At 39.0% G+C, this 16657-nt stretch overlaps 1 protein-coding gene across 6 annotated transcripts in view; it reads right to left on the bottom strand.

Annotated features, from left to right (window-relative positions):
- DENND5A (DENN domain containing 5A) overlaps nt 1-16657 on the bottom strand; it is a 118991-nt gene that overhangs the window by 61715 nt on the left and 40619 nt on the right. For all 6 annotated transcript variants that reach the window (XM_078433190.2, XM_078433192.2, XM_078433191.2 and 3 more), the window contains 2 exons: nt 15145-15802; nt 5627-5814 (listed from right to left, as the gene is read on the bottom strand). In XM_078433190.2, coding sequence (XP_078289316.1) covers nt 5627-5814; nt 15145-15802 — 846 coding nt within the window. The remainder of the gene's footprint in view (nt 1-5626; nt 5815-15144; nt 15803-16657) is intronic.

The following is a 16657-nucleotide window of genomic DNA, read 5'->3' as shown; positions in this document are numbered from 1 at the left end:
TCACTTTAAAATTCACTTTTTGTAATTCCTCCACTGAATAACAAGTTTGAGCCCTGCCTAGAAAAAGGGCCAGTGAGTGTTTAACACCTAAAAATTGGCTTTTTGTTTTTCCTGTTAAGATTTTAAAATTATAAGGGTGACTGGGTGACTCAGCAGACTACGCGTCTACTTCGGCTCAGGTCAGGATCTTGTGGTTTACCAATTTGAGTCCCGTGTTGGGCTCTGTGCTGACAGCTCAGAGCCTGGAGCCTGCTTCAGATTCCTTGTCTCCCTCTCTATCTGCCCCTCCCCGACACATGCTCTGTCTCTCTCTCAAAAAAATAATAAAACATTTTTTTAAAAAAGATTTATTTAAAATTATAAATGCTTTCACATCAAGCCATTAAAAAAGATAGTAAAACAATTAAATCTAGTCATGAAGATCACCTGCCTCATAAGCCCCGTCAGAATAAAGCTCTGTAACCCACCACAGGCAAACAATGCAATCATTTACCCCACTGGTTCTCCTCTTTTTATAGAAAAAAAGCATTTTGTTCAATTGGAAACACAGAAGCATCTAAAAATAACTGCATCCACTCAACAATGCTTGGTTGGCTTTTCTCCCACTGATGTGAGCCAAATACAGAATGTCTGTAAAGAATTTTATGAACTCCACATGCTATGTCCCTATATTATAGATACACTCCTCGTAGGAGGTAGCTAGAGGAGAGAATACAACTCAGGCACACTTTAGAGATGGGCTAGATTAGATAGGCACCTCTGAGTAGACACCAGTATAGCCATTCTTTGCAGTGTTGGGCTGAAGAAGGTAAGAATGAAAAGGTAAAGTGAAATAGGACGTCATTCAAATACTAAACTCATACATAGCCTCACACTGTTTCCTCACAGCACACTGAGGGCTCTGGCAAACAGAAGTAATTTGCAAACCTACCTCAAACTCCTCATGCACCCCTTTCCTCAGCTAAGAGGGCAAGTCCTACAAAACAGCTTGAGGGACAAGAAGCCTAAAAGAGGCACTGAACCCACATGATCAGTTTTCCTCAGTTAATTAACCTCCTGTGTTGTTTGGAAGAAGCCATGAGAAGACTTAGCTGCTCTGGGTAATAACCACATGGATCCCCCAAATCCCAGAAAGTCTCCCAAATCTTTTCCTGCAGGAGGTCACAATGCCCCTTCCCACCCTGAGTTCCCAACACCAAATCACAGCCAGCCTCACCTCTAGTCTATCTCCATGTTATTCACTGAGAGGGAGGAGCTCAACACACACACATTATTGGGAAAAAAGCTATTGAAGGAGTGTCCTGAGAAAGGAGAAAAACCATCAGGAAAGACAGAAAGACCCAAGACATAAAGAAGTAACACACACACACCCTTTATTCTAATATCCTCTGCCTGCTTCCCCTGACATATGGATGACATGACTCCTTCCTGGACTCACACAACAGCACCCAAAAGAGAAGCACAGGACAAAGAATGCCTCACAAAGGCAGCTCAGCACTTTCCCTTGCTCAGGGACAACTGAACTCATGTGTTGGTATAAAAAGAAACAAAGGGTTTTTTCACAGACTTCTGATGCCCCAAGATGAGGCAGCGACTCATGAATTCTGATTTAGGGATCCAGGAAATGTACAGTCTCCATCCCTCTGGAGAAAGTCCCTTTTATAAATCAAGCTTGCTCCACTACCCTGATGATGCGCCCTTGCACAGGCCCCTTAGTTCGGCCTCAAAGTCCCTCCAGCAGTGTAAAGATACCTCAGGATGTCCACCAAAATGTTAAAAGTAGTTATCTCTGGGTGAAAAAATTCGAAGTAATTTTTACTTTATTCTTTTTTTAAAAGGAAGGTTTTTTCAGTGTTTATTTAGAGAGAGGGAGGGAGGGAGAAAGGGAGGGAGGGAGAGTAAGCTCACAAGTGTGAGCGGGGGAGGGGCAGAGAAACAAGAGGAGAGAGAAATAATTCAAAGCAGGCTCCACGATCAGCAGGGATCTCATGACCACCAAGATCACAACCTAAGCCAATATCAAGAGTTGGATGCCTAACCGACTGAGCCACCCAATAAAGCCACCCTTTATTCTTCATAGGGGCACTGTTAGAATTTTTTACTATAAACATATCATTCGGGGTGCCTGGGTGGCTAAGTCGATTAAGCATCTAACTTCGGCTCAGGTCATGATCTCACAGTTCGTGAGTCTGAGCCCCACATCAGGCTCTGTGCTGACAGCTCAGAGCCTGGAGCCTGCTTCCGGTTCTGTGTCTCCCTCTCTCTGCCTCTCCCCTGTTCACACTCTCTCTCAAAAATAAACACTAAAAACAAATTTTTTTTAATATATCATTTATGGGGCACCTGGCTGGCTCAGTCCATAGAGCATGTGACTCTTAATCTCCAACTTTATAAGTTTGAGTCCCATGTTGGGTGTATGGACTACCTAAAAATAAAATCTTAAAAAAAAACAAAAACAAAAACAAAAAACCACCATATATCATTTGTGAGACATCCCCAAGTTGTCTTACTATAACCGTGTATCATTTGTGAGACATCCCAAAGTTGTCTTTCAGAGATATTATTTATTAGTCTTCATTCATTATGTATACCTTTCATGGTGCTTTACTCCATGAGAAAGTCAGTTCTCCCCAACTTAAAGTTCCCCATGGGGAACTATCCAGGCTCAGATATTCTACAGGTTATCTGCTAAAAATCAAGGTAAATATCCAGCTACCAAATACCCCACACAAATATGTCACCCTCAGAGGGCCAGTCTGGATGAAGTGGGACTCTGAAATCCTAGAACTACTTATTAAGTATGCACAGGTATTCCACATGCCTCCCCTTCCCAAGCAGACCACAAGGAAAGGCAAAGGATGTAGCAATGATGGGGAATACTGCAAAAGTAGAAGCAGCAGCAACATCAGAACAGAGTGAACTTTTGGGTTTCTCAAACAACACTTGGTTTCTCAGTCTCACCGAATCCCCCAGTTAAGAAAATTGCTGCGCTCCTAGCAGCCTCTTCATATACCCATATACATGAGGCACCCAAAAAATGATGCTGAGGGATCTCACAGGGAACAGAACTTGCCCCAAACATATGTCAAGTTGGTGCCAAAGATAAAAATAAAACTGAGAAAAGTGGCTTCTTGCCTAGAGTCCTACTCATTAGACTGGTAGGTAGCACACCTCTTTAGGTTTCCCACCTTCTACCATTTTTTGTTCTTATTCTTATTTTGACTTTACAAAATTATAATTAGGTTTACTATGAAGAGGTGTCAATTTAAATTACGCCTTTGTTTAAACCATCAGGAAGGAGCACCTGGGTGGCTCAGTTAAGCATCCTAACCAACTCTCAATTTCAGCTCAGGTCATGATCTCATGGTTCAGGGGTTCGAGCCCCACATTGGGCTCTCTGTTAACAGTGCAGAGCCTGCTCAGGTTTCTCTCTCTCTCTCTCTGTCTCTGTCTCTCTCTCTCTCTCTGCCTCTCCCCTACTGGAGAGCATGCTCTCTCTCTCAAAATAAATAAATAAACTTAAAAAAATAAAACAAAGCAAACAGAAACTCCCCAATCTCCAATCTTCGATAACTACTCTTCATGTGTATTTACCAGTAAAACAGACAAACATACATAAAAACCTAATACCCCAACTCAATGATTTTCTCTATCATTTAGATCTTTTCTTCCTTAATCAATCTTGTCCTACTCCAAACAACACAAAGCTCTATAAAACCAAAGAAGCAAAGGGGGTGGAAACAGAAGAAGCTACGAGGAAGACATTTTGATTGTAAAACCAAAGGAGAGAGAAAAAAAAGAGATGCATTTGACTATAATTTAAATATTACAGGTGTGATCTAATTATCAGGGTTTCATCAGGGATGCTGCCCAGACATGCCCAATGACATGAATGAAGCTCAGAATCAAGCCCGTGAGACTGTTCTCTTCTTTGGAGGTCTCCTTACTAATACTAATATTACTCAATTATGCAAAAATCTCCCTCCAAAAACATTTTGATGAAGTGAGGAAATAAAGCCATGTTAACACCAGTGTATGTATCCTCCAAAGTCTTGTTCCCAGGCCTTTCTAATGACTGAGAAATTCAGTGTACGAAAGCCCTTTCCCCAAGTAGTTTCATACCAGCCACAAAAGGACATAAAAAGGTAGACCAGTTCTATGGATAATTCCAGAAAAATAAGGGGCGCCTGGGTGGCTCAGTCAGTTGAGCATCCGACTTCAGCTCAGGTCATGATCTCACAGTTTGTGAGTTCGAGCCCCACGTCGGGCTCTGTGCTTGACAGCTCAAAGCCTGCTTCAGATTCTGTGGCTCTCTCTCTCTCTCGCTCTCTCTGCCCCTCCTCTGCTCACATACACACACTCTCTCTCTCTCAAAAATAAATAAACATTAAAAAAAGAAAAAAAAAGAAAACAATCTTATTTTAATCATGCTTTAAGTATATTTTAGAATAAAGTAGAAAATAAACAAGTAAATACATATTTTTAATTAATTCTTTGGTATTTGAAACAATAGGAAAGAGGAGGAGACCATCCTCATAGCAAGAGAGGAAAAGCATCCTCTCAAGGTCTTCCTTATCTTGAAAGGAAAGTTTTCAAAGCTGGTTCAGCACCACAAGAATCACTATGATCAGGTCAACTATTACATATAAACTTGGCCTATAAAAGAAACTCACTGATTTATTAATACTTGGTATAATGAAGTAATTATGAAATTATATTATGTGGGATTTCCTTAAAATAATAAGGGAATGAGAGGTATAGAATTAAAATGCAATTTAGGGGCACCTGGGTGGCTCAGTCAGTTGAGTGGCTGACTCATGATTTGGGCTCAGGTCACGATCCTGGCATCATGGGATCAAGCCACACTCAGCATGGAGCCTGCTTAAGATTCTTTCTTTCTTTCTTTCTTTCTTTCTTTCTTTCTCTCCCTGCCCTTCTCCCCACTCAAGCTCTGTCTCTCTCTAAAATAAAAAATTTCTTAAATATAATTTAATATGTATAACTGCTGAAGCTAGGTGGTAAGAACACAAGAATTCATTATGCATTGTGTATATTTAAAAGTTTTACATAATAAAATGATTTTCTAATAAATGTCTTGAAAAGTATGTAAAATACTGGCTTGAAAAACTACATATGGAGTGCCTGGGTGGCCTGGTCGGTTAAACATCCAACTCTTGATTTTGGCTCAGGTCATGATCTCACAGTTTGTGAGATGGAGCCCTATGTCGGGCTCTGTGCCAACAGCATGGAGCCTGCTTAGGATTCTCTTTCTCCCTCTCGCTCTGCCCCTCCCCCACTGGCGCACATGTGCACTCTCTCTCAAAATAAAAATAAACTTAAAAAAAAAAGAAAAACTGCAAATGAAAAAGGCAATTCATGATAGTATAAACACAGGGATTACAATGTATGTATGCCATATAATAAAGATGACAAGTGTTTCTGGAACAACATAAACTAAGCTAAATGTTCATCATTTTTACTTATTTCCTGGAAAGTAATTTATGTTCCTCAAAATAAAATAAAATAAACTTGGTGACACCACCCTGGGCTCATCCCAAAGCCATCCTCCCTCCAATCCTGGATTGGGACCAAAGGCACCAGCACTCAAGCTCCGCATTCCTCTTACCTCTTGAGGCAGCTCCAGCTTTGACCGGTCATCCAAGCCATTGGAATGCAAGCCCATCAGGTATGGAACAGGAGCATCTAAAAAATGTAGGAGAGAAGCCGGGAGAATAGGGACATAGACATGCTGCCACTGGAAAGGAAACATGAGAGCTGTAATTGTCTCCGCCACAGTCATCAGTCTCTGGTAATCTAGGTAAAAACAAAAAACAAAAAACAAACCAGTCAAAAACAAAGCACCTGCTTGCCAAATAACAAGTTAAAAACTTCAATACAATTTCACATTTAGAAACAGTCAGGATAAACTTCAGCAAGGGTATGCTCAGAGTGTGATTCCCTTGTGGGTACCAGAAAGACAACCCAGAGACCTCAGTGGACCACAAGCTGAAATTTAACCCTCACATACAGGTTCTCGCAAGTGATAAAATTTAGTGTGGAAATACAGTAGAAATCCTAAATACCACCTTGCTCCAAATACTAAACCAGAATGTTAAGTAGATTCTCTTAAGTAGAAAGGGGTTGGGGAACTGGAAGAACAAAAAAAAAGGGTCTTCATTCAGCATGGAAGCCAAAACAGGCTCTTTTACCACTCAGATATGTCTGCAGCCTATAAGGAACTAATGTGAGCTCTGCCTTCAAGATCAAGACCAAAGAACCACACAGCATGCAGCAGCTGGTTTTCTACACTAGCCAAGTCTGTCTTTCACCTGGAACTTTTCCTCAATGGGAACAGCACAAATACGTCATTTTAACAGATCAATGAAAAGCTTCCCGAGGATATGAAAGACTCAAAACATTGACTTTCAGGCCTCAAAACTCTTAACTCTAGGTCAGGGATCTTAGTTTGGGAGGAAAGGCTTGTGTTCAAAGTTTTGCTTTCCTTTAGAACACAATTTCTGGGCATGTTTTACAAAACAATAAGTAATAAATACACTGGCAAAGCCAATAAAATGGACAGTTACAAGTAAAATTTTAAAAATTATTCTTCACAGGGGCACCTGGGAGGCTCAGTCAGTTGGGCAGCCGACTTCGGCCCAGGTCATGATCCCACGCTTCATTGGTAAGAGCCCCACACTGGGCTCTGTGCTGACGGCTCGGAGTCTGCTTTGGATTCTGTGTCTCCCTCTCTCTCTGCCCTTCCCCCACTCGCACTCTGTCCCTATTTCTCTCAAAAATAAATAAACATTAAAAAAACTTTTTTTTAAATTACTCTTCACAAATGGTAAAATGGTTTCAGGCATTTAAGGACAAAGCAGGAACATAAATTTTAAAATCATGAGTAATATCCTTTGGAATGGTTGATTTCAAATGAGCTTTCATTAGGGTTAAAGTGGTTTCATATACTAAAAACCCACCCCATCATTTAAACAAATCACAGCTTGGTTCATAAAAGAGTTATAAGTAACAAAAAGCTTTCCAGAAAATGAGGAAGGTTGAGTAAAAATGAACAAAAGCTGATATGTACCAACTATGTAGAAGTTCAGTAAAGTACCCTACATTTGCTCACTAATAAAGCTTTGAAAGCTGCCTATCACCTTACTCTCAGCTAAGCAAAAAAGAGCATGACCTACAAATAGTCTTTTAACTAGTAATGCAAATAAATAGAGATTAATGACTAAAATTTCATTATGTTGAACATTTTAAAGGTACTACAGGAAAATGCCTCATATGCTTCTTTGGGGAAACTAAGGCACTTGACAAATGAGTGATATAACCAATCAGTGCATAAAAGTAAACTCAGAGATTTGATCATCAATTAAAAAAAAAATGGTTTAGCAGAAGGACAAAAGAACATGAGCTTCTCATATTCACTAAAGATCAGGGCAAACTAATAAGAGTTCAAGGAGAGAGTCTGTCTCATTTTTCATTGTGCCCACACAAAGCATGGTCATTCCTGTATTAAAAACTATTTAGTAAAAGGGTGCCTAAGTGGTTTAGTCGGTTAAGCACCCGACTTTGGCTCAGGTCATGATCTCACAGTTTGTGAGTTCAAGCCCCAGGCCAGGCTCTGTGCTAACAGCTCAGAGCCTGGAGACTGCGTCAAATTCTGTCTGCCTCTCTCTCTGCCCCTCCCCCACTTATGTTCTGTATCTCAAAAATAAATATTGAAAAAAAATTTTTTTTAATATTTAGTAAATAAACTTTTTTAAAAAAACTTTGTGAAGATTCTCCACCTCATTCAAGCAACAACAAAAACATTTCCCAAATTAAAAAAAATAAAAAGCAATCTTTGAAGAATTAAATTAGGTTTTATATAAATAATATAAATAATTTCAGAAAAAGTATTTAGTCCCACATGAAAGTAAACAAAAACTGAGTAACAAAATTTACACCATTGCAAGCTCTATCTTCAGTCTCTTCTTCACCTGATACCCCAATTCCATGGGACACCATACAACTTACTATTTTATCTTTCTGCTGAGATTCTTCTGCTCAATGACTACTCCAACAATCATTATTTTTTTAATGTTTATTTATTTTTGAGAGAAAGAACGTGAGCAGGAGAGGTGAAGTGAGAGAGGGGGATAGAGGATCCAAAGCAGGCTCCACCCTGTCAGCACATAGCCCAGTGTGGGGCTAGAACCCAGGAACCACGAGACTGCAACCTGAGCCAAAGTCAGACGCTCAACCAACTGAGCCACCCAGGCACCCCAATAATCATTAAGACAAATTCTCATGATTCTCCAGATGAGACTTCAATTCTTATATTCTTCTACATGTGAATGTCTGTAAATAATCTACTCAAGAGCAACAATCTTGAGAATCTCAGACATCCTAAGAATTTATTTTAAAATTCAAAATTAAGATGAATCAAAAGAATGTAAAAGCGTGGGAGAAAACCTCCAAGTGGTATTTAAAGCTGGTTTAGTCTTACTACTATGTCTGAACACTGGCTCTCAAACACGTATTCTGAATAAATATTCATTGAAATATCCCACCCCCATTTTCAGTGTGTGTACACACACACACACACACACACACACACACACACTTCTGAATCTTAGGGGGTGGGGGGCAGAGGTACCAGAGGTCTTTTTAATCATGAGAAAACCAAACAACTTCCTCCTTCCTTTACCCAAAGTCAGTAAAGCAGGTGTTTTATGTGGCTGGCATTTCTGGCATGTCTGCTCAGGGACAGTAACATCTCACAGAAGGCCAACAGACAGTCTAAGTAAAGGAGTCCCAAAAATGCCTCTGTCATGAGACTTCCTGGCACTGGACTACTATGTATGGTTCCTAACTGCAGTGTCTGGGAACATCTGCTCTATAACCATAACACAGAGCATGCTAGAGTCTGAAGAAAGACGCCTTCTCTGCTCCATCAAAGCAAGTTTTTCAGTATCACAGAAATCTAGTTCTGGTTTTTCCCTACTCTTCAGGATAAATGTAATCTAGCATCTAAAAGTCAGACCACTTATTTTTGTAAGAGTGGATAACTTTATTTGCTTCAGATTGAAATCTCTGAAGAATTCCTTGTGATGCACTTGAAATTATGGGATTCTTAGAAACAAAACACTTTTTGAGGTCAGACATAATCTCCTCTCAAGACTAAGCTGCTTTCCATTTATGTGGCTTAACTTTATTGATACTAGAAACGTGGAATTGTATGGCCTTTCTGGTCTATGTGAGTTCTGAGTTTCTTTTTCTCTCTATATTTATATTTTAAAAAGCAACATTCCACCTGAAGGATGGCCTAGCAAACAATACCTCAGGGTTCCAGTAATCTGTGGTACCCACACTAGGATGCTGACCTCCAAGAGCTGTATGCAATAGCAAAAACCCGTTTGTGTACACAGCACAAATGATCAAATCAGCACTTCCTTTGCCATTGCCTGTGTCTGTGCTCATCATTCCAAGAAGGCAAAACCAATAAATAGGATGCAGCTGAAGGTCATGTGCATCCAAACCATTTCAAACAATCAAATCAACTGGAAACACTTCAGCTCTAGACAACTGTGTTCTCTTATGGCTCCCCTAACATTAACTGAGCAATTAATTTTAACAAAAAGAGGTAATAATGCAAAGCATAGTGGGATTACAATGACCACTGCTTCGTGGTGAGGAAGGAGGGAGGAATCTGCTTGTCTTTATGACTTGTCTCTGTGCAGAGAAAGATAATAGCCTTGGGAACACTCTACAGATAAGTCCACTCCTAAACAATCTACAGGGCAAGTCCTGCACATTAGAAACCGAATCATAAACTGCCCTTGCATACTCACACTTCTGTGAAAACTATATGAACAAGGATGTTTCTTGTGTATTCTTTGTTCTTAGGAAATAAACTAATCTCTATGTCCAATATCTCCAAGATCCATTATTAAAGAAAGTGCAAAACAATGATTAGCATGCTCCCATTTGTGTTGTTTCTAAAAAGCATATATGCATGATTATGTCTGGAAGGAAACAGGAGACAGTGGTAATCTCTCTAAAGGATAACCAGGGGTACACTTCATTATATAACCTTTAGCAATGTGTTAAAATTCCTATCACATAACTGAAAAGCTTTTTTCTAAGTTTTAATATACCATATTTAAAACATATACATATGTATATTAAATTTTAGCATCAATTTTTAATATACCATACATGTATCATAATGTATATGTATACTTTAAAGAACATTACAATTAATACATATGTACTCAACACTTAACATAAAAATAGTTAATTGCTTAAAAAAATCTAGGGGGGTGGAAGGCACTAAGAAATTAAGAAGTCACTTCATAGAAATAGAATTCTAGGTGAAAAAGGGAAATTTTCAACGTTCTTTGCCTTGTTTGCCCATACATTATTTATTTGTTTTTTAAAAACTACTTATTTATGGGGCACCTGGGTGGCTCGGTTGGTTAAACATATGATTCTTAATCTTGGCTCAGGTCATGATCTCAGTTTGTGAGATCGAACCCCATGTCAGGCTCTGCGCTGGTGGCACGGAGCCTGCTTGGGATTCTCTCTCTCTCTCTCTCTCTCTCTCTCTGCCCCTCCACCGCTCTTTCTCACACACACACACATGCACTCTCTCTGTCGCTCAAAATAAATAAATAAATAAATAAATAAATAAATAAATAAATAGACATTTTTAAAAAACTATTATTTTCACTAGGGATATACAAGAAACTTGATCTCTTGCTAGCACCGGTGGGAGAGAGGAAAGGAGAGTTCATTGTATTCCCTTTGGAATTGTTTTGATTGTATGCCTTAAGCAGCATGCATTACTTTTGCAATAAAAACTAATGTATGCTTATCAAAAATCAGTTACATTTGTTACAAGACTTATCTGCGCTAGTTCAACTAGCGCACATAACGTATCTGTGTACACAGATAAATTATATAATTTAACCAAATATTATGTAAATAAATGGTGAAATGAGGACAAAAAAAAGAATTTTCTCTGAAAACAAAATTAAATGCTTTAAAAAGACTGAATAATGCAAAGTGGCTAAAAAATACTATAATTGAATTAGGCATATCATGAGGCAATTAAGCACAAAAAACTAGGGAAAACTACAAAAATCTACAGGTAGTCTCCATTCCAGTTCTTTTGTAGAGTTCATTAAGTTCTCACTCCCCTTTAAAAAAAAATGTATCTGGAAAACCTAGTTAATGAATTATAGGTGTGGTTTATGCAAGAAAAACAGTGCAGACATTTGATTAGTGGACCCATAATCCAAGGAAATAGCTAGACCCTTCATCAAAAGACTAGTGACTATACTATCATGTTTTACACTAAAATACAATGTTTAATGGATATATGTATCATTTTTAGGATTCTCAGACTGGAATGACTTTTCCAATTATCCAATCTACTACCCTACTAACTCAGATAAAAAACTTCTGCTCTATGTACAATTTTGCCCCAACCAGTGAATAATATGCTATTAAAGGGGCACCTGGGTAGCTCAGTCAGTTAAGTGCCCAACTCTTGATTTTGGCTCAGGTCATGATCTCGCAGTTCGTGACATCAAGCTCCACGTCAGGCTTGGCGATGACAGCATGGATTCTGCTTGGGATTCGCTCTCCCCCGTGTCTTCCCCTCCCCAGCTTGTGCTGTCTGTCTCCCTCTCTCTCAAAATAAATAAATAAACATTTAAATATTTTTTAAAAATAAGTTATTTTAAAAAGCTATATATGGACCAAAGAACAAATATCCAGGAGTAGGTAAAATGATCTGCACAAGTTAAAAATTCCTAAAAATGTCACTTCAGTCACCCAGTGGATTATATTTTGAGATTCTTACAATTTTGCCTGCATTCTTTTTCCTTAAGTAATGCTTATTTTCTATTCAGAAGGCAGGACAAGCAGTAGTCAAAACTAACTGAGTGGTGATGACATGTTTTTGGAAGTCCAGAGTGATTTTCATCTACTAAGGCCTTTGAATCATAAATAAAAACTATTTCAAGAAATCCAACCTGAATTGTTTAAAGTACTCTATTAATACAGAACATAACCTACAGCCAATAGAAGGCCACTGCATTTTATGGTCAGCCATGCTCAACAATGTCCAGGAATTTTTTGGAAAAAGCTTTTTCTTGACCTTACTGTAAACATGACTTTGGATCCTGAATTCCATTTGATTCTATACACAAATCTTCTAAACTGCCTTCAAACCTCTTTAAAATTCTTATTATGGATACAATAACCCATATTCTTGGAAAATAAGAAGAAACTCTGATGGAAAAATGTCACCTTTCATATTTCTGGTTTTAATCCTCCTTTTTCCACCTCTATAACATTCGCACTTCATTACAGGTATCTACGCTACTGAATAAAATAAAAATCTAGGGCGCCTGGGTGGTTCACTCAGTCAGTTAAGCATCCGACTTCAGCTCAGGTCATGATCTCGAGCTTTGTGCATTCAAGCCTCACATCTGGCTCTGTGCTGACAGTTCTGAGCCTGGAGCCTGCTTCAAATTCTCCCTCTTTCTCTCTGCCCCTCCCCTGCTTGTACTCTGTCTCTCTCAAAAATAAGTAAATAAACATTAAATATATATATATATATATATATATATATATACACACATATATATATGTAAAATAAGATAAAATAAAATAAAAATCTATGAGCCCATATAATAATAAACAAAGGAGAATGAATGTTATTCCCTGTAGTAAAATGCCAACCAATAAATATAGATGTAGCTAGAAAAATCACCATTTTGTAACCATCATGGTAATAACTAATTCAGATTAGAATCATTAATGGATGTTAAATCTACTGGGCAAACTTCAAAGTGGAGTAGTATGCTTACATTGCTTCAAATTAACTCCCCACAAAGTACTTATTAATTACAAAGGGAAAAAGGATAACTTTCCAGTTAAGAAACTTGGCAGGGGCGCCCGGGCAGCTCAGTCAGTGAAGCATCCGACTTCAGCTCAGGTCATGATCTCATGGTTCATGGGTTCTAGCCCTGTGTCGGGCTCTGTGCTGACAGCCCGGAGCCTGCTTTGGATTCTGTCGCCCTCTCTCTCTGCCCCTCCTCTCCACTTGTGCTATGTCTCTGTCTCTCAAAAATAAATAAATGTTAAAAGAAAAAAAAGAAAGAAAGAAACTTGGCAGACATAACCTTAACCAAGTGATCAAATGAACATTACCAAAGATGGGCAAACTGACATCAAGTGCCTCCTGATATAACGCACTGAGAAAATCACAACATCACTTTTGTGTATTACAGCCAAAAGTTATATAACCTGAGTCTAATCATGAAGAAACATCAGACAAACCCAAATTGAGGGACATTCTACAGAATGCCTTGCTACTCTTCAAAAATGTCCATGTCATGAAAGACATGAAGAAGTAACAAGTAAATGTAATGCATGTTACTCAACTAGATCCTGGATCAGGAATTTAAAAAAAAAAAAAAAAAAATTATCAAAGCAGACATTATTGGACAATGGTAGAACCTGAATAACAATATTGTAACAATGTTATGTTTCCTAAATGTGATAATCAGACTATGGTTATGTAAGAAAATGTTCCTGTTCTTATGAAATGAAAGCTGAAGCATTTAGGAGTCAAGGGCCATGGTGTCTGCAATGATTCTCAATGGTTCAGTTATGTGCACACATATACAGAGAGAGAATGATAAAACAAATGTGGCCAAATGTTAACAATTGGTGAATTGTGGGAGAGCATACAAGAGTTCTTTGAACACTTCTTGCAACTCTTCCATAGCTGGAAACTACTTCAAAATAAAAAGTCAAAAAACTTAAAACCTACAATGACTATGCACTCAGAGTAACAAAGTCCTTATGAGACTATAAAATCTAGGGGCACCTGGGTGGCTCAGTCGGTTGGGTGTCCGACTTCAGCTCAGCTCATGATCTTACAGCTCGTGAGTTTGAGCCCCATGTCGGGCTCTGTGCTGACAGCTCAGAGCCTGGATGGAGCCTGCTTCGGTTTCTGTGTCTCCCTCTCTCTCTCTACCCTCCTCTGCTCATGCTCTGTCTCTCTCTGTCTCAAAAATAAACAAACATGAAAAAAATTAAAAAAAAAAATCTAGGCTGCTGTTAAGTCTCTAATATCTGCTTCTATATCCCTGCTCTCTCACTCCATTCCATCCACACAATTTTCTCACTGTTCTTGAACATAACAAGCACATTCTTGTCTCAAAACCTTTATATGTCCTGTGCCCTTTGCTTAGAATATTTTTCTTACAGATATGACATGGGTCACTCGGAAAAGGCTTGAACTAATCACTCTGTTAAAATTGGAACTTCCCTTCTCCAAATACCATCCTCTTTCCTGTTTTACTTTTCTCCACAGACCTTATTAACACCTTACACACTATAAACTTTATTTATTTATATAATCACCTCTTCTTCCCCACTAAAATATCAGTTCCATTATAGGAAGGGTTTTTATCTGTTTTGTCCATCACTGTGTCTCTAGACCCTGAAACAATGCCTGGCACACACTAGGCTCTCAATAAATAAGTACTGAATGAATACATTTTATGTTACTCTTCTGGTTCATTTAATAAACATCTGTTTCCTTCTGATCTACTTTACTGTTTTGTCCAAATCTGCTGCTCACATTCAGTTCACTTCTCATTTATAAAAAACACTTCAGTTATAACAAACAACAGAAAGAAGCAGCAACACATTCTCCTTTTAGCAAATATATATTTTTTCAAATATATGAAGGATCATTGTTTGTGAATCCTCAGTTTTACTGTCAGGCTGTGGAAGGGGCAGAAATAACTCTGCAGAATGTTGGAAAGTCAGCTTCCCAGAACCATCACCTCCTACCCCTCTTTTCAGCATCAACTAGAAGGGATGTCAGAAAGCAGGAATCCCCTCCTAGACTGAAGTGTCCAGCAAAAGGCCATGGTGATGATAGCCAAGTAAAAACTGTGACCTTCTTGTGTTCTATCGGTTTTCCATCTACCACCTACCTGCAAAAGATCTGAGTTTCGCTCAAATTTTAACAGCCCTGGACCTTTACCATCAGTGCCACTGCATTTGATACGGAAAGAAGGGAGGCCCTATGCAGGGAGAGAACTCTAGTAAGCACTGACTTACGCTGTGAGTAGAGCAGGATTTGAAACTCCAGAAGAGCACAAGTAAAAAGCTGAAACACATTTTCCACCCCAAGCAGTTCAAAGACCTCTCTGACAGGAAAGTCAAATAAGGGAAGCTCATTAGTACTTGGTCTCTGGCAGATTATTGGCCCATAAACTCCAGAAAATTTCAAGGACCGGCCAGGAGGTGGAAGTGGCACCTCATAGAGTACATTGTATATGTAGCTCTCAAGGGGCAGTGGAGGGGGCTGAGGTGAAGTGACTGCCTGGTGAAGTTGTTCCAGCACACTCCGGCATGCTTTCATAAAGGACATGGGTGTTATGAGGCAAATGCACTTAGAGACGTAGAGCGTGTCCCGGCTAATGTCATAGGAGTTGAAGCGCTGAAGCTTAGTCCCAGGAGTGCCTTCACCATCGTCCATGCCACTGTCATCCTGGCCATCAGCAGACGGAGAATGTAGGATATCATACTCAGCATTATGCATGTGGTAGAGGGTCTGCATTGCACTGCAGATCTGTTTGCTAGTCACCTCCTCATAAAATGTGAGGGCAAACCCAAATGTCCGAGAGCCATCCTCCCTTGTGATAATAAAGGCATGGAACTGGGGCTCCCTGGGATCAGCCTGGGTCTTGAATGCCAGCCCTTTGGGCATGCATAGCTGCAAAAGACAACAAGGAAACAAGTGGTGAGAACTCACTGTTGGTCCTCTTCAGAATACCATCGCTATTGATTTACTCACAGAGTACCTATTATGCTAGGTGTTTGAGAGATCAAGATTAATACAGGAAAAGATCTGTCCTCAAGATCGTCAATTCTAAGACGTGCAAGTAAATAAAATTACAATGCGGTTATCAGGGCTATCCAGAAACAAAGTGCTAGGGTAACACAGAATGGACAACTCAACCCAAAAACATCAGAAAAGGCTTGTTGATGAGGTTATGTTAGAATTCATGAGGTAGACAAGGGAGAGAAGGGTATTTCAGGGACAGGGAGAAAATGCCCAAAGATAAGGAGGTAAGAGAAAGCTTGGAGAATTTAAGTAGGTGGTTAAGCATGACAGCATTTATTGGGAAAGGATGCTAGAAATATACCTAAAAACTAGACAGATAAAATTTTGCACCTAAAAATAAACATAAAGTTTTAGATTCTTATCAGCTCACAAAATTCTGCCATCAAGAGAACCTTCTCTTTTCACAGAAAAAAGGGAGCATTGCACATAAAGGAGATGACATAATCAGGATAAAGATGCAGTTTTTTTCACTTTAACTCAGATGGGTTATATAAAGAAACTTGGATAGCTAATCAAACTGACCTACATCAATTGGTCCCCATTTTCCAGGCTTACAAAAACCAGGCTATACAAATGATCTACCAGCAGCCTGGGTTAACAAATAAAAGGATATAACATATAACCTTATGGTATATCCATTACCTTTGGACTTGACTTCCCAAAACCTAGATGTTTCTAGAATACAGCATGTCAAAAATAAAATAAGCACTGAACCAGGAGTCA

The sequence above is a fragment of the Panthera onca genome, chromosome D1 (assembly GCF_046562875.1).
Source record: "Panthera onca isolate mPanOnc1 chromosome D1, mPanOnc1 haplotype 2, whole genome shotgun sequence".
NCBI lineage: Eukaryota > Metazoa > Chordata > Mammalia > Carnivora > Felidae > Panthera > Panthera onca.
This window is presented reverse-complemented; position numbering and strand designations above follow the sequence as displayed.